At 33.0% G+C, this 18,959-nt stretch overlaps 1 protein-coding gene across 16 annotated transcripts in view; it reads left to right on the forward strand.

The window, feature by feature from the left end:
* The window catches only part of Cdh7 (cadherin 7, type 2), a 163,036-nt gene that overhangs the window by 69,924 nt on the left and 74,153 nt on the right, over positions 1-18,959 (forward strand). For all 16 annotated transcript variants that reach the window (XM_017320693.2, XM_006529608.3, XM_006529600.3 and 13 more), the window contains 3 exons: positions 689-808; positions 8,835-9,002; positions 13,450-13,637. In XM_017320693.2, coding sequence (XP_017176182.1) covers positions 689-808; positions 8,835-9,002; positions 13,450-13,637 — 476 coding nt within the window. The remainder of the gene's footprint in view (positions 1-688; positions 809-8,834; positions 9,003-13,449; positions 13,638-18,959) is intronic.

An 18,959-nucleotide genomic window follows, 5' to 3' on the forward strand; every position in this document is an offset into this window, starting at 1 on the left:
TCTTTACTGAAGGGAAATTGAAGAGGAGCGAATGGTGCATGTAATATCCAATCTACAGAATGATGTTTTACCTTGCCATTCTTCTCAACTTTGTAGAGGTTCGGTTAACATTTTTGACTCCTTTTTAAAAAAAGAAAATGAAGAAATAAAAAGAAATAAAAACAGAACACTTAACAAGGAGATAGAGTAAGCACTCAATATAAAGTAAATGGACAAAATATCCACTGTATAGTTACAGATTTCTGTTTCACTTTCAGTCTTGATCATTCATGATATTAGATGAACACAAGCTTGTTCTAAGCTCTCACTCTGCTTTTTGGACACTCCTTGAATATTGAGACAATGCTCTGAATGAAAACTTGTCACCTGAGCATGATGAAAAGAGACCTAACATTTTAACCTCATTTGGCTCTGAGCTGAATGGAATCTAAAATTCATCATTCATTATATTTAGGTAGTATTTTAACCTAAATATATTCATACTACCTATTTCAAGAATTGTTATTAACTTTTATTTCTTTGGTTTGATTTAAACAACAAAATATACTAGATTGAAATTTCATGTGCCTTGGTGAAGACAAATTAAACATAACAAATAAGTGCAATCTAGAATTTCTGATAGTTTGTGGGTTGTTTAGTGCCCTTGTACTTGGAAATTTAATCCAAAGTCAATTTGAATGTCACCTAGGGACTTCAGTGGTACAAGTGACAGCAACAGATGCCGATGATCCTACATATGGCAACAGTGCTCGAGTGGTGTATAGTATTCTTCAAGGACAGCCATATTTCTCAGTGGAACCCAAAACAGGTATGAAATAATATGTGTACTTATGGTAGCTGCCATTTATGTCTTGGACTATACTTAATGTTTACTTTCTATTACTATAATACTAATAGCTCATTTTATATTCTGCTCTTCTCAGTATGTCAAAATCACTAAAAATACCCCATTACTAAGGAGTGATTGTCTATTCTATTCCATTTAACTAGATTCATAAAAACACTAAGTAAAATGACATTCACGACTATATCACATGTGATTCCTGACTTTATTAGGACATTTTCATAATCTGCTTGCACACTTTTTGTTTTCTGTATTAAAAACAGAAGCCTCTTCTTGTGGAGAGGCTTGTTTGTCTCAATATTTTAAATTTTCCTCATTGAATATTTTGTCACCGAAAAAAGATGACACCTGAAGGATTATCTAGCTGAATATTTTAAAGGAAATGATTATGTTTATCATATTTCCCAAAGTTGAAATATTACTCGTTCTCAAATAAAAGCAAGGGCAAATATGTTGAATGTGTTTGTGAACAATAATTATAATGTACATAAGAAAATAAATACAATTGTTGTCATCATTAAATTTTCAATACATTTTGTAATGCATGATTTGGCCAAAGTATATCAAACAAATCATAAAGTTTGGAAAATATCTGAAAATTTTAATAGAGTAGAAATGATCATAATTAACCAGTCTAGTGTTGAAGACGAGTAAGTGAAAGCATTTGGTTTTGCTATGAGCCATGTAAATGTAGAAAGCGTGTATGTTGAACTGAATGTCAGACTGGAGATACAAAGTTCAGACTCTATGTAACGTGTTCCAAATGGCCTGAACTTTTAGTCTTGCCGCAGACTGTAGAATTTTTGTCTGACTTATAGAGCTGAAACTACACTAATCAGTCTAGTGTGTATGCTGTGGAATTACATTATTCATGTTGACCAAAGAAAACTCAATTTTATTTTCAAAAATATAATAGGTTCTATTTTAAAGATGGTGAGAAACATATTTTTAATACTGTACTTCATGACTGCTATTTGAATAACTCTTCCTACAACCATTCATACAGATATATTTCTTGTGAGTCTTGGTTCATTAAACTACTTATACTATTCAGATATGATGTTTTAAAAAATAGTTACATATTTTTGTGGTAAAATAGAAACTACCAAGCCTCTGTGTCTAGAGAGCAAAAAACAAACTTTAGTCTTGCTTACAGATGTTAGTATGTTGTTAATTTATAAGAGGAATGACATTTTTCCATTTCTTAAAATTTCAGAATTTTATAGAAGATAGTGGAATTCTGACAGAAAAAAATATGTTAAATATGATAGACTCAGGCAATCACTCTTAGCTGTGCTGCATAAAGTTTCATAGGTGATACGAAAGTAGCTAAGTCAATACCTCAAGGTGTTTGTTAACATTAATGCAGTGTTTATGCACTATATACATGCCAAGAGGATAGTCATATTATCTACCATAGTTTCCCCTTCCAAAATATCATATTGTATGTAGTAGGATAAAATTAATATTGACAACTTACTTAAAGACGTAATCCATGTATGAATATATTTGATATATGACAGGAATAGTCAAATAATTTCCATTCCAAAACAAAAGTAACCCATTTTAAGGTTGTATGAATTGTTACAGAATTCAGCAGAAATTTAAACCAAGTTAGCCGACAATATCACTTACAATCTCAAAGCCAGTACAATTCCTTTAGACAGGGACAATTCTGGGTTAAAACTTTTGAGAGGGACAAAATTGTCCAGAGACTGAAGGAAAGGCTATCTCAACATCGCCCCACCATGCTATCTATTCCATCTGCAGACACCAAACCCTGATATTACTGTTGATGCCAAGATGTGCTTAAAGGCAGAAGCCTGATATAGCTATCCTCTGAGAGGCTCTTCCTCCATCTGACTAAGGCAGATGCAGATACTCACAGCCAACTATTGGACTGAGCCTGGGGACCACAATGGAAGTGTTAGAGGAAGGACTGGAGGAGCTTAAGGGGATTGCAACCCCATAGGAAGAACAATAGTATCAACTAACTGGACCCCTCAGTACTTTCACCAACCAAAGAATACATGGACAGGCCTATGGCTCCTGATACATATGGAGCAGAGGATTGCCTTGTCTGTCTTTAGTGAGAAGGGAAGCCTTTGGTCCTATGGAGGCTTGATATCCCAGAGAAGGAGGATGCTAGAGGGGAGAGGTGAGAATGTGTGGGTGGGTGAGGATGCACCCTCTTAGAGGCAAAGAGGAATGGGCTGGGGTAAGGGGTTTGTGAGAGGAGACTGATAAAGGGGGGGGGTAACATTTGAAATGTGAATAAATAAAATGATTAATAAATTAGATAACTCTCAAAGCCAAGACACCAGCTCAGGAAAAAAAAAAAAAAGAATTCAATCCCAATGCTCATTTGCCACTTGATGGTTGTGTGGCTTTAGTTTAAATGTGTATGAAGAGTTTCTCTCCATGCATGTCTATGAACTACATGGCCATATGATGCACTGGAAATGAATGTATAGATGAGTGTTATCAATCATGCAGTTATAAGGAGTAACTTATGAACCATTTTTCCATCTCCCATTGAGTTTTTTCCTTGAATATACTACTTATGGTCACATATTAATACCTGCTATATGTTATATGAGAACTTGTTTTAACTATATTTTATGTTAATAGCTCATAAGATCTGAAACGTCTACCCATATGCCTTCCGTCATTCTCCATTCTCTGATGTTGTTTATTCAATGGTTTAGCCACAAGATTTTTCTCCCATTCACCTACACATCCTCACATCAGGTATGCTGGCTGGCCCAGTAATCCCATGGATTTGCCTGTCTTCTCATCTTCAGTGTTCAATACAATGTCTGGTTGTTGTGTATGGAATCCTGGAATCAAGCTTAGGGGCTGATACTTATTGGTCCACCAGACAAGAACCAAGTGTTCAAGCAAAAAAAGCCTTTAGTGCACATTTTACATTTAAATAATCACTTCCAAAATTTGAAGCCCCAGTTAAAATTTAAGGAGAAACACAGATTTCAGGAAGAGATTAATCTTTTCTATGTCAGCTATATAGCAATTATATTTCATATTTAGTTTTGGATTCTTTTATTTCCCCCCCCAAAATTTCAGACAGCATCATAGCATTTTCATAGTATACTTATGCTTTTGTGTAATCATTGATATCTGAGAAGAGTGCCAAATTATCTATCAGTGGAAAATATTCAGATTTGGCCTCTTTGCGGAATTAAATCCTAATTAACATTCTATTACCGTTTACTCTAGGAGATATTTGCTTAAGGCAACAAGATTTAAGTTCTATGGTATTTTGGTTTCTAAGTTCCTTTGAAATATAAGTTTCAAGATCCAGTCTTATGTACTTATCTGAAATAATTGAAGACTGCTTTTTCAAAGACCTATTTCATCATTCCCTATTTTAGAATTGTGCAAATCCTGCTGGTTTGCTCTAGTTTTCTCTATTCCTGAGGCTCTATGGATATATTACTGAATAATTCACAACATTTGCATCTCATAGTTCCCATTGTATTATCTGATCTATTTGTCTTCCCAAGGCAGATTAAGCCTCACAGTACATACTCCTCTTTTGTTCTCTTTGTTTGACTTTGAATTTTAATTCCTAATTACATGCTGCTCAATATAGTTCAGATTTTTTATTTTTAAATTCATTTTGATTTTATCAGTTTCTATTTTTCTATTCAAAATTAGTTTCTGGGGGTTTATTATGCTTAGAGAGGGGTATCTTTTAAGAAAAAGTGATATTTGCAGAGACCAACATTGCTACCCAATTTAAGTATTCATGGAGGACTGTTGTCTTCTCACCTGTAATTTGGCAGTTCATTATATTGTGTTAAAATATGCAGTTAAGTGTTGGATATTTTTCCTAGGTGTGTACTGTTTCTAAACATTATGTAGCCTAACAGCCATCTGTATAAAAGGAAAGAGGTAATAATTAATTCTAATTCTAAGTAACTAATTCTAAGATTTATATGGTATATTGCCAGAAATTGAATGCATAGTAGGTAAATATTAGTAGGTAAATATATTTAAATCGTATTCACATACACTGTTGTTATTCATAGGTCTATTTTTACATAAAATTGTTTTTCAAGAAAGTCCCAAGAGAACTGATATGAAAAAAACAATTCAAAACAAAGGAAAGAGGCAGATGGCGTGATTGTCTAATATATTGTATTTGCAGATAAAGTCATTGCTAATACCAGTAGCTTTCTTTTAAAGATGGGGTATTCCTATTTGACAATTGTTTCATCAAGTGACTTTATTATCTTCACCTCTTACATGTATTATAAACTACAGAAATAGCAAAGAAGCTGATATACCCAATTTTTAATTTTATATTCTTGGACTATTCAGAATGACAATATAAAATAAGAGCAGTCATAATGGATGAGAGCTGTGAAATTAGTTGTTGCAAAAGGAAGTGAACATAGAAATTTGGTCCTTACAGGAAGGTAGTTTTCATTAAAAGTTGAGAAAACTAGTGTATCAAACTGATATTCAAATTTAATATTAATATTCTCACATTATGGTTTTCAACGTAATTTAGTTGTAGTGAAGCCAATTAATTGACCATTTATAACTTAAATATCTCTGACCTGTGATCCCTTTGACTATGTGTTATTTGAAACAATTTAAATAAAGTGTGCAGGAAGATTGCAATCTTTAAGCTGTCACCTCACTGTGATTGATTGCAGATAAAAAAAGATTCTTATGGGTTAAATATGATCACACTGAGAAATTATAAACACACAGTAACTTAGTAAGCCATCATAGTTTGTGGAATATTACAAAATCATGAGAATGTTTTCCCTCAGACTACAGAAGAGACACTTGTTGAACAAAAGCAAATATATATTCATGCCTTCTATTCTGTGTGTGTCTATTAGAATAATTTCTGAAAGTGAGTTATGAGTAAATCAAAGTTTCCTCGATATGGAAAAATTTGGCAGGCTCAAAGTTCCGATTGTATACATTAGTTTGACATAAAACAGAAAACTGAAAAGAAAGCAAAATATTTTCCTGAAGTGCTAATGATAGATTTATTTTTCACTAAATATGACTTAATAATTATTGATTACTGAATATTTTTAATTTCATTATGTTGCTATAGAATATAGGGATTCAGTTTTATCAGACTAACAGTTTATATCCTATTATATTATAAATTACTTACTGTGTACCTGTGTGAGTGTGTGACTACATAAATAATGACAAAATAAAACTATAGTATAATGTCTAAGGATACTTTTTCAAACTTCAAGCTAACAAAATTCAAATAACTAGAAATGAAGTATTGCTAGTTATGAGTATCTAAACTCAAGTGATGCTTGTTATTTCATCTTTGTGTAGTAGCTCAGGAATTTGAAATTTGCCTCTCCCACCTGTATTCAGTTACTTCTAAGCTTTGTGATTATTTTAGCATTGGGAGAGTGCTGTTAATAAGATCTTTTATAATGAGGCAATTAGAGGTGTGAAAAATAAGCAGCTAACTTTGATAGCCAGATTCTATCGTAATGTTGTTGTAATTGCTTCAAAAAAATAATAGCTCTAAGTAAACCTCGAATGTCAAAAGCATCGGAATTACTTTCAGTTGTAGTGTGTGCGTGTGTATATGTGTGTGTGTGTGTGTGTGTGTGTGTGTGTATTATGTATTTTTGACTGTGTATGAGCCCACATGTATGTGTAAGTGTATATACTTGTATTTAGAGACACATGTGGAGGCACCAGTGTCACAGTGTCTTCTCCCTCAAACTCTACTTTTTTAATAAAGAAGGTCTCTGAGTGACCATGGAACATGTCAGCCATTTCTACTATTCTAGCTTGTCAGCTTGACCCAACATTCCTGGTTTCTGTTTCAGAGCTAGGATTAATGATGGCTGCCACACCTGCTGGACCTCACTGTAAGTTCTGTGTATCCAAACTTGTCTTCACTTTTGCAAAACAAGACTTTTATTCACCAAACAACCTCATCTACACCTCCATTTTTTTTCTTATCATGTGAAATAATTGTGGACTTGTTTGTACCACAGTGTTTTGCAAAGGTGGCAAGAGATACACATTAATATTGGAAGAAAATAAAGGAGAGATGAACAGAAATAAATCTTTGAAACCATGAATAGATTTTTTGTAAAATAATTCACTTTTTTATTAAAATGAAACATGTTGAGCCAAATTCTCAAGATTACCAGTTTTTAATTAAAAAGTTATTCAAAACTTATTTATAAATAAAAGCAAGAACAAAAGATGTAAGCACATAAGTTTTAGAATTCAAAGAATAAGAAAGTATTTTTGGAGATATTCATGCTGAGTGAGGCCCATGCTTATTTTACTATGGATTTTGAAATAAGGAAAACATGAGATATTCATAAAATCATTGAAGTTCATAAAGGGTACTTTTGATTAGATACTTCACACATGATGCTGTTGAGAAAACAATATTGTTTTCACTTTATTTCAAAAGTAAATAATCAGTATGCAGACAGCAGATAAGCCACTGAGGAGCTAATTTATGATGCTCTTATTCGCAGTTATACATAGTATGCACAGGAAAGGTGTTTGACATTAAGAAATAAAATTTGGCCTATGTGAATAGGAGTTATTCAAACATGAAAATGTAGAAGTACTGCAGATGTGATGCATATACATATGGGTGTGTTTGTAAGTGTGATTATGTTTAACAGAAAAACATTAGATATAACATAAATATTGTTATATAAATTATAAATGCCATTCATCCTGCAGTCATGGTACTTGAAAATAAATTATTATATGTATTTGGAGCGGGGAAAAAAGAAAGGACAAATTAATTATCATATCCTTTTTATGTCCTCATTATTAGAAATAAGACAGACATTTTATTTGTAAATTGTTATTCATTTTCCTATCTTTGCTTGAAAGTTTTAGTTGTTTTTGCCCCCATATGGTCTTTTTACCGCATGGCATTTTGGAACCAAAACTAAGACAGAAAATACACTGAGAAGCAGAAAAGACTCTTGGACGTTGCTGTTGTTGTTGTTGTTGTTGTTGTTGCTGCTGTTGTTGTTGTTGTTGATGATGGTGATGATGATGGTGGTGGTGGTGGTGGTGGTGGTGGTGGTGGTGGTGGTGGTGGTGGTGATGATGATGATTTCTGACACAGAGTGTTCTAGGATGTTCTGCAACTCACTGCCATTAAGGATTAGTTGCCCTGAGCAACTTATCATCTGTTCTCCATCTCAGGCGTGCTGAGATGATAAATTTCTTTCACCTGGCTATGTGGTTCTAATTTTTAGAGCCAAGCTGTTCTGGAACTCACTATTGCCTAAGAATAGTCAAGGTGGGAGGCTAAACAGGCCAATCAGCTTCTCAACCTTTTTGAGGTAGAGAGGTTACAAATAGAGAACAGAAGTGAAAAGGGATAGGTTCACAAATGGAGGAATGTTTACATCTTTCCTATGAGTCATGAGGGTTTTCTAAAAATTCTAAGTGCCATTTATTTTATTTGTGTGGTTTCCTCCAGTTATCACTATGGCAACTGCCAGCTACTTAAATACTTGAAGTGTACAATTTAGCATGCAGGTGAGGTTATAATGAAGTTTGAAGGTCTTTCCACTCCCTTTGACAGCTATGTTAGATACAGCCAGTTAAGTCACCAGAAGTAGAAATTCAGGTCTACATCTATCAGAGATTAGAAGGACCATGGCTGAGTAGATGTTTCACCAGTTAAGATAGGCATGACTCAGAGTAACAAAACCTAAAAACAAAATTTTCAAAGCAATACTAAGAAGAATGCATGTTACTATTTTCTCTGCATTTTAGTAGGGTGTGCAAATATAAATGTGTATTCTTTGAACAATGTGAGAGTGTACATTTGAACTATATGTCTCTTTTGTCTTTAAAGTAAACTAATATAACAAAGCAAGCTAAAAATCTGAAGAGAGACATACTACATTATTGACGTTCATTGCTACTGTAATGCAATGGATACTGGTGTGCTTTACTGAGATTTAAAATCTTACAGGAGTCATCAAGACTGCCCTTCCAAACATGGATAGAGAGGCTAAAGACCAGTATTTGCTTGTCATTCAGGCAAAGGATATGGTTGGTCAAAATGGCGGACTGTCTGGAACCACCTCAGTTACTGTGACCCTAACTGATGTCAATGATAACCCACCTCGATTTCCACGAAGTAAGTTATTCAATGCAAAGAATAATATAAAAGAAAATGTTTATAACAATTGTTTTCAAATGCTTTTAAACAAGTAATTCTTAAGACTTTCTCCTAATTTTGCATTTCATCAAGGGCCTAACTTAATCACACTATATTTCACAATTTCATACTTCTCTCTAAATAAAATAAATTACCTCTCGAATTTATGCTTTAAATATTGGATGCTTTCTTTGTAATTCGGTATTTATGTTTATCAAAGATTTTATTTTTTGCTTCTAAGAGTTTAAAATTGTAATCATTTATTTTTAAAGTAATTTTTATTATAATTATTAACATTTTCATTTCACAAATGAAATTGATGAGATTCATGTCATTATAATCGTATGCCCATTCTATGCTTTTAACCAGGTCATGTATAACTCACATTCCTTTTACAATTATACCACCTCTCTCTCATAAAAAATATAAACATCTTAAAAATAACACAATCCAAACCATCAGAAATCCACACTCTCAGATGATCTTCTGCACAAAGTGTCATTTGACAGATCCAGAAATTAAAATAAATAAGTAAATAAATAAATAAAAATAAAAATTTGTGTCCTATTTATAAAATTCTTTTGTACTACACTTTTGTGTTTGTAGCATGTAGGAATTCTTTAGAATGTTAAAATTTTCTTTCTTTCTTCCTTCCTTCCTTCCTTCCTTCCTTCCTTCCTTTCCTTCCTTCCTTCCTTCCTTCCTTCCTTCCTTCCTTCCTTCCTTCCTTCCTTGCTTGCTTTCTTGCTTTAACAATTGTATCACATATATAATATCTCATTATAATATTGTCCATCATCACCTGCTCTCATTCCTTCCTCCTTCCTCAGAAGCCCATTTTTCCAGAGTCCCCTCATTTTTTTTTTTTTTTTGTGGCCAACTGCATTGCATTGTCTTAATTAATCTTTGTAAATGGGCAGATAATTACTACTACAAGGTCATTTTTGCCAGTCGCTACTTTAAGGAAGAGGACTCTTATCTCCTCAGCAACCCCTATGTTTAGCTTAAAACTTACAGGCTAGGGGGAGCTGTTCAATGTCTCTAAAATGGTTGTCTAGTAAAAATATGGAACCCAATTCATTATCAACAAACAATATTGATCAGCAAAACTGGCTAATATGCAAACTCCTATTCTTTTTTCATTCCAATAATAAATGTTTTGATTTTATATATATATATATATATACACATCTGCAAAAGCATAGTAAAAAGCCCCATGGTTTTTATTAAAAACAGTCCTTTAGGTCTTTGAAGGAAACAGGGTTAAAAAAGAAACACAATGAGTGCTTTTTTCTAAAGCTTGAGAAGTGATGATTTTAAAACATTTAATTTCAGTGTTTCCCATGCCATTCTGATATGGAGCACAGCTTTTGCAGTGTTTCCTTTCTTTCCCTAGATTATGAAGTAAAGAAATCAAAATCTATGTATTTTTCCTGTTTTTGATTTTACCCAGTTTTTTCTCTATAAATTAGTTACTATTATATCTTTGAAATCTTTGAATTTTACTAAGGACACCTATATGTGTTCAAGGAAACCATTAAAAATGTTACACATATATTGTGATCATTTTAAAGATTTCAGTATTCAATCTTTCAAAACTGTAGGTCAAAATGGCAATGCCCCTTTCTTTTCAAGGTTCCTCTAAAAGACATTCTCTTCCCTATATATATGGCACACTGCAAATGCAGTAAAGTTCAAGGGCAAGAAAAATAAATGATTAGAAGAAAAATGTCAAGGAACATATTTGTGGGTGCTGTTCCTAATTTTTCCACATCTGCCTCTCAAAGTACATTTTTATCTGAAAATTGGTGAAAAGGATTATTAAGGGTATGGAATTTGTTTCTGTATGTGATTCCTCTTTTTCTTTCTTTCCTCTCCTTTAAAATAATTCTACTTATTCTTTTGTAATATTATATCTGAAATCATGGCTACAGAGGCCAGAGATTCAACTCTTTTATCTCTAAAAGATATCAATGAACAAAGACTTATATTTCCTTTCCCACGGCCTCTTGCAAAGTATGGAGAAGTTTCTTTTTAAGTAATACCAAATATGAGAAAATTAACAAGCTAGACAAACCCTTAGCCAAATTAGAGGGCACAGAAACAGTATCCAAATTAACAAAATCAGAAATGAAATGGGAGACAGAAACTGAGAAAATTCAAAATGTAAAAAAGTCTATATTCAACAAAATTGGAAAATCTAGATGAAATAGATGATTTTCTAGACAGATACCAGGTACCAAACTTAAATCATGATCTGATAAACCATCTAAACAGTCCCATAACCCCAAGGAAATAGAAGCAGTCATTAGAAGCCTCCGAAACAAAAAATGCTCAGGGCCAGATGGTTTTAGTGCAGAATTGTATCAGAGTTTCAAAGAAGACCTAATACTAATACTTCTCAAACTATTCCATAAAGTAGAAATAGAAGGAAGACCACCCAACTCTTTCAATGAAGCCACAGTTACACTGACACCTAAACCACAAAAATACCCAACAAAAGAAGAGAACTTCAGACCAATTTCCCTTATGAATATTAATGCAAAAACACTAAAAAATTATCATAAACTGAATTCAAGAACACATCAACATGATCATTCACCATGATTAAGTAGCCTTCATCCAAGGAATCCATGGATATTTCAATATATGGAAACCCATCAATGTTATCTACTATATAAACAAACTCAAAGATAAAAAAAATGTGACCATCTCATTAGATACTGAAAAAACTTTTGACTCAATGCAATACCCATTCATGTTAAAAGTATTAGAGAGATCAGGAATTCAAGACTTGAACTAAAATATAATAAAAGCAATATACAGGAAATCAATACCAATATCAAACTAAATGAAGAGTAAATCAAAGCAATTCCATTAAAATTAGAGGACAAGTCTGCCCACTCCTTCCTACCTGTTCAATAATTAATCAAAGTTCTAGCCAGAGCAATTAGAGAATAAAAGGAGATCAAGGGGTACAAATTGGCAAGGAGGGAGTCAAGATATCACTATTTTCAGATACTATGATAGTATACATAAGCAACCCAGAAAATTCTACCAGAGAGTTACTACAGCTGATAAACATCTTCAGCAAAGTGACTGGTTATAAAATTAACTCAAATAAATCAGTATACTTTCTCTATTCAAAGGATAAATGGGCAGAGAAAGGAATTAATGAAAGAACACTCTTCACAGTAGTCAAAAATAACATAAAATATTTTGGTGTGACTCTAGCCAAGCAAATGAAAGATCTGTATGAGTAGAATTTAAAATCTCTGAGAAGTTTGTAGAGAGGTAACCAGGAAGTGGGACATCATTTGAGATGTAAACAAATTGAATTATTAATTTAAAAAAGTCACCATAAGTAAGTAACCCAAGATGTTCCATGACAAAACAAAATTAAAACAATAAGTTTCCACTCACCCATCTCTAAAGAGGACAGAAGAAAACTCCAGCTCAATGAGGCTACCTATACTCAAGAAATCACAAGAAATATAAAATGTTACATAAGTAAAACAAGAATCTCTGTCTGTCTGTCTTTCTGTCTGTCTGTCTGTCCCTCTCCCCTTCCCCTCCTTCTCTTCTTCTCCCTCTTCCTCCTTTCCTCCCGCCCTCCTTCTCCACCACCACTAACATCAAAATAACAGGAAGTAAAAATCATCAGTGATTAATTTCTCTCAATATCAATGTACTGAAATCCCCAGTAAAAAGACATGGTCTAACAGAATAGATACATAACCAAAATCCATCATTCTGCTTTACACAAGAAACACATCACAGCAACAAAAATAGACACTACCTCAGAATAAAGGCTGTGAAAAAAATTTCCTAACAATTGGAATCAAGAAACAAGCTGGAGTAGCCATTCTAATATTGTTTAAAAATAGACTTTCAACACAACGTAATAAAAAGTGATGAGCAAAGACACTTCATACTCATCAAAGGAGAAAAAAAAAGCATCCGGAGGAGATCTCAATTCTGAAAATAAAAAGAAGAAGAAATACAAAATAAATTCCAATGTTAAGTTATCAGCAATAACAGCAACAATAGGCATGCATTTGGACTATTGTTTCAGGAATTGTTTGGTTTTTTGTTATTGTTATTTTTTAGTACAATTAAGGTGATTATTATATCTAAATAATGACATACTTAGGAACTGTACTTCAATTATTAGTTTAGCTTCATTAATAAAAGAAACATATATCTTACATATAGATATACAGCAATGGGGATTCGAACCTGTCTTTGGGCAACTTGTTTCTGTTGCTTGTTACTGTTGCATCATCAACCTCAATTTTCTTGAGACTGCATGAAAATTGTCATTTGTTTTAGCTTGTCTTAGCTTTTCTTTAACTGAAAAAAATAATAGTTCCTAGCAGAGGGAAGTTAGAAGATTCTGTTCTTTCTTTATTTTGAAATTTTATAGGATCTTATCAGTATAATGTTCCAGAATCTTTGCCTGTGGCATCAGTTGTGGCCAGAATTAAAGCTGCAGATGCAGATATAGGAGTCAATGCAGAAATGGAATACAAAATAGTGGATGGTGATGGACTGGGCATTTTCAAGATATCTGCTGACAAAGACACACAAGAAGGAATCATTACAATACAAAAGGTGCTGTTTCCTGTTTTATTTTTATTCTACCAGTACAATGTCACAAGCTATCATGCTACCAGAATAGCTGTCATGGAAGAATGTGCCAGACATTGAATGTCATACATAACCATTGGTATTTTAATTTCTTATATGATAAGCTATGAATTTATATTTCGATCTCAACATCTAGTGTAAATTTGAATGGCATTTTCAACAGTACCTGTCATTCTATTCTCTGAATAAAAGCTAAGGTTATCTATAGTGCTGTGCCAATTAGACCTAAAATTCTGATATTTAAATACTCACAAATAGAGATAATTGCTACATTCTAGAGTATTCCACTAATAGGCAATAATTTTTCCCAAAAACTTTTTGCAAGAAAAATTAAATTATGCAACATATATGAAAATAATATATATATATATGATTAGGAGAAACAAAGTGAGGAAGTCTTGTTGCATCATCAACTGCTTTTTTAAAAAAATATGAAACAGTTATGATTGGAGGAATTTATAGTAGTAAAACAGCATGTCGAACTTTGAAATCTGTTTTAGCCTATCATTTACATAAAATATAGATGAAATAGCAGTATAATAGGAAAATAATATATCCTTGCTTTGGCATACACAAATTTGCTCCCACCCATCTCTAAGTGCAGGTTATATTAGCTTTATTCTCTTTTAATGTGGTATATGAAGTTTGGCAAACTGTAGTAAGGAAAAAAATTAACGGAATTGTTTGCAAAGTAGTACAACATCAAATACTTGAAATATTAAAAACTTTCACACTTACAACTTTCCCTAAATTGGCATATTTATTTGGCTTAAAAACCCAGGTGCATAACTCTGTAATTAACAGCCACTGATAGTTAACAAACCAATAATGAATGTTTATAGTTTAATTGTTTTGAGACATATGTTTGATTTCAAGCCAATAGGCAAAATATTTCTACTTTGTATTTCCAGTGGACAGATGCTGTTTTAGTTCATACTGCAATGATCCTTGTGCAAAAGTTTTAATAAGTAGGATAGACCAACTGTTTACAAAATGTTTTCTTTTGCTGTCTAAAGCAAAAGGAATGAAGTAAGGTATACTCCTGCTTAAAGATTTTTAAAAAACATTATAAAATCAATATGGTCATATTCTAGAATTTGAAAATATACCTAAGATTTTTTTAATTGAACATATTAATGTGTATTATAGATCTTAATTGACATGCTGGAAATAATTGAAATTATAACTGGCATGAGATACTAACTCAGTAATAGAGAATTAAAAATTTATCTTTAATGTTTATTTTAAATTAAACTTTTTATTGAATATTTAATTTATTTACATATCAAATTTATCCCCTTTCCAGGTTTCCAATTACACTTTCCCCTGATTCTATGAGGGTGCTCCCCCCCCCCCCCCCCCACCGATCCACTCCTGCCTCACCGCCCTAGCATTCTCCTACACTGGAGCATATAGCCTCAACAGGACCAAGGGGATTCCCCTCCCACTGATGCTAGATATGGCCATCTTCTGCTACATATGTAACTGGAGCCATGGGTCCCTCCATGTGTATTCTTTTATTGATGGTTTAGGATATGGGAACTCTGGGGGTGGGGGCCTGGTTGGTTGATATTGTTATTCTTCCTATGGGGTTTCAAACCCCTTCAGCTACTTCAGTCCTTCCCCTAACTGCTCCATTGTCTGTGATCTCAGTCCATGGTTGGCTGTGAGCATCTTCATCTGCATTTGTCAGGCTCTGGCAGAGCCTCTCAGGAGACAGCTAGATCAGGCTCCTGTCAGCAAACACTTCCTGGCATCAGCAATAGTGTCTAGGTTTGGTGTCTGCATCTGATGTGTGTGTGGGCCCATGTGTGCTGGCATGAGTGGAACCATTTGTGCTGGCATATGTGTGTGGGTCTTCCGTGATATATATGGCAACTTTCAAAATTAATTTTCTTTTGCCATTATGTGGATTCAGACTCTGGTCCTCAGTTTAGGCAAGAGCATCCTAAAGCCTCTGAATAAAATTTCTAGTCCCAATGCTAAATTTATAAATTTTAAAATAATTTCTGTATATTTAAAAAATATTAAAAAGTGAACCGGAACCAGAACTTTCTCATGTTAAAGCATTACGTCACTGCAATGAACTTGAAAGGGAAACACATTTTAACAAAGATATAGCAAGCAATTCAACAAGTAAACTTTCACTATAAGTGGCTGTTAATTTCTGTCGATATCAATTTAAAGTTACTTAGTCGTATTTAATTTCTGGATGGTCGCTCAATATTATAAAGGTATTATTTATTCCAGAAAATATGAGAAAATTATTAACTGTTTCACAGTGGAAGACGAGGTAAATTTCTCGAAAAGAGAATTTCTAATAAATGGAATGCTGCTGCTGCTTTACGCTATTAAGCAGTTTAGAAATCACTAATGAAAAAAAAAACCATAAAAATAAATGTATGCCTAAGTTTTTCCAAACCCCGTTTTAATTTTATAACAATCACATTTATAGAGAATGAAATATTATGAAATAATTTTCAAAGAATTAATGGAAACTATGCATTTTGAGTACAGTAGGAGAATTTCTGTAATATATAAATGCACTTTATAGCCAACTCTGTTGCTTAGAGAAGGAACTCATAAATACAGAAATACTTTCTCAAGAAGTTCCTTTTTGTTGAGCAGAGTCCCCTTTTGGAAATCTCAGTGTAGACTCACCTCATTGAAACGAACTTGCATATTTACAAATTGGAATCTTAGATAAGAGAATTCTTGCCTTTAGGATAACTTTCCTCTAACCTTTGGAACTTTCCTACTACTGGATGCCTGTCTTTAAATGTTACAAATTCTTTTTATGGTAAGTATCTTGGCTGAAACCTGAAAGCTGCTTTGGTGTTTGTTGGGTTTTGTGTGTTTTTTTATTGTTTTGTTTTTCTAAAAAACTCAACATGATTTTTGTTTTGTTTCATTTGCATGATTTGTGTGTGTGTGTGTTGTTGTTGTTGTTGCTATTGCTGTTTTGCCCTCTTCTGTTGCTCTTTTTCCCTGTAGAACATGGTAAGTGTGGTGAGTAATAACAGTGACAGAAAATGAATGCTTTGCTGACTGACTTTATATTTTCTCTGCCAAACATTATTCTGTTACGTTTAAATTTAAACACATTGAAGTTTGCAAGACAAAGTCATAAAGCATCTAAATCCTTTATCAGATTTTAATCTTAATAGTTGGTAACCCCTTTCCCACTAGACTCCTTTCCTCCTGAAAACCCTACAGCAAACATATCTCTTTATCTTCTTTTTTTTTTTTCTAAATCCGATTAAAATGGCCCATTAAGTTCTGTTTGCAGCATTTTATGGCATTTCTTGCTCTGCTATCTTAACTCTTCATCTCCAACTTAGTGACAGGAGCCTGGTGTACCAATTATTACCCTCCTTGCTGATAGAAAGAAAGCAACATCAACAAATCAAGAGTGAAGGCTGCTTTTCAATTCCTAAAGCCATCCTTTTAAAATTATTGCTGTCCCAAAAGTGAAAAGTTGCTTCTACAATTTTGACTAGTTTGAACTCTACTTTATAATAATAAAACATTCATAAAATTAATTTAATAGAAATAGTGAAATGTCTATTAGGGTGAAGTCTAGAAATCAGATATTTTTAAATATTTTTTATCCTTTTAAAACAATTGTTCATCTACTAGTATGTGTACATATTAATGACACTTCCCTTAATGACAGCTACAAAAGTACACTAATGTCAAAAGTCTTATTACACTTACATTATTGGAACATTGGTATGAGCTTCTTACCATCATTCTTACCTGAAAGCTGCAAATTTGTCTAAATTATAAGTAGACTCTCCATTTCCAGCTCATCCTAAACTCTCCAACAAAGTTCTATAATGTCTGTGGACCTTTGAGAACTGAAACTGCACTTATACCCAGATGTGCTAAGCCAATGAAATCTATGTTTTCAATTTCAGAAGTGACTTTTTGTTTATGTTTTGTAACTGAATTTGTACTGGAGAATCCTCAGCATTCAAACTTTCTACCTTTTGATTATACAATCTGGGCTAACACCTAGTTGTGCAATTAAAGTGAGGTTTTTCACTTTTATTTATGTTCATACCAATGCATCAGTGACCCAAGGCCCATGTTACATCTCCCAAAACATTTCCAGAGACAATGCAAAACCTATGGAATTATCATAGCAGTGAATGGCTCACCTATTTCCTATGATCTCTTTTAAGAGAACTCATGGCATTGCCTGTAAAATCTGAAAAAGTCTGTTTCTTGCCTATATTCTGAATATAACCAAGAAATTCTGAAATAAAAATATTAACTTGCCTTTATTGTCCCTGTGACTACTTAAAAATATTCCCAACGTAATCAGTGAAACATTATGTGTAGTTCCCCAACTTAATCCACTTGTGAACAGCTTTTCCAGTTCCTCCCAGATTTAGGAAAACATTTACTACCAGATAAGAAATATGCTGCAAGATTTCAGATAAAGACATGAATATATTTCTCCTGTTCATTACAAATGTGCAAATATTATGTCACGTTATAGTAGCAGGGTTTTAGTTTCCATTTAGTTATTACAGTGTGATTATAAGTCTTATTTAGAGTACATTCCTGATCATTTGAATTCCTGCTTCTCTGATTCATAGGATAATTGTACTTCACCTCATATATTTGCCAAAAGCTGTATAACATTACACAGGAAACATTATTTCAGCTTGAATATTGTTTTATCACATGTTTTAAGCACTTGTGTATTCTATCACTAACATGAAATGAACTTAGAAACAAGGAGAAATAGGAAAGACTACCTTTAATTATGCAGTTATTGCATGAATGTCTACAGAAGGTGCTTAGTGGATCTGCAGAGCAGCATCTATAAGACTCAATGTCTGTTTAAGTCCTTATGCTATGTACGTAATTTAATCATAGCTTCTGTGCTTTATGAATAGTATGATTGCATAGTAAAAATATTTTTAAAAACCTTGGTGATAACGTAATAGTGTTCCACCAAGCAATGCATATTCTAATCTGAGGCCACTATTAAATAGTTTCGTGATTCTGTTTATAACAAGGCTGATAGAGATTTATAATTTACATTAAGGTTATCATAGGGTGGGGGGAGTGTACAGGGTACTTTCTGTATAGAATTTGAAATGTAAATGAAGAAAATATCTAATAAAAAATCTCAACAAAATAAAATAATTAAAAAAAGATTATCACATTTGAGTGAAAACTGAGTTTTTCACCCCACCTAGAGTACATATCTATACTTTAAGTTATAACTTAGGTCCTTCAGTCTTTTATATTTTTTTTCTTTGAGGTACA

Source organism: Mus musculus, chromosome 1 (genome assembly GCF_000001635.26).
Source record: "Mus musculus strain C57BL/6J chromosome 1, GRCm38.p6 C57BL/6J".
Classification (NCBI taxonomy): Eukaryota; Metazoa; Chordata; class Mammalia; order Rodentia; family Muridae; genus Mus; species Mus musculus.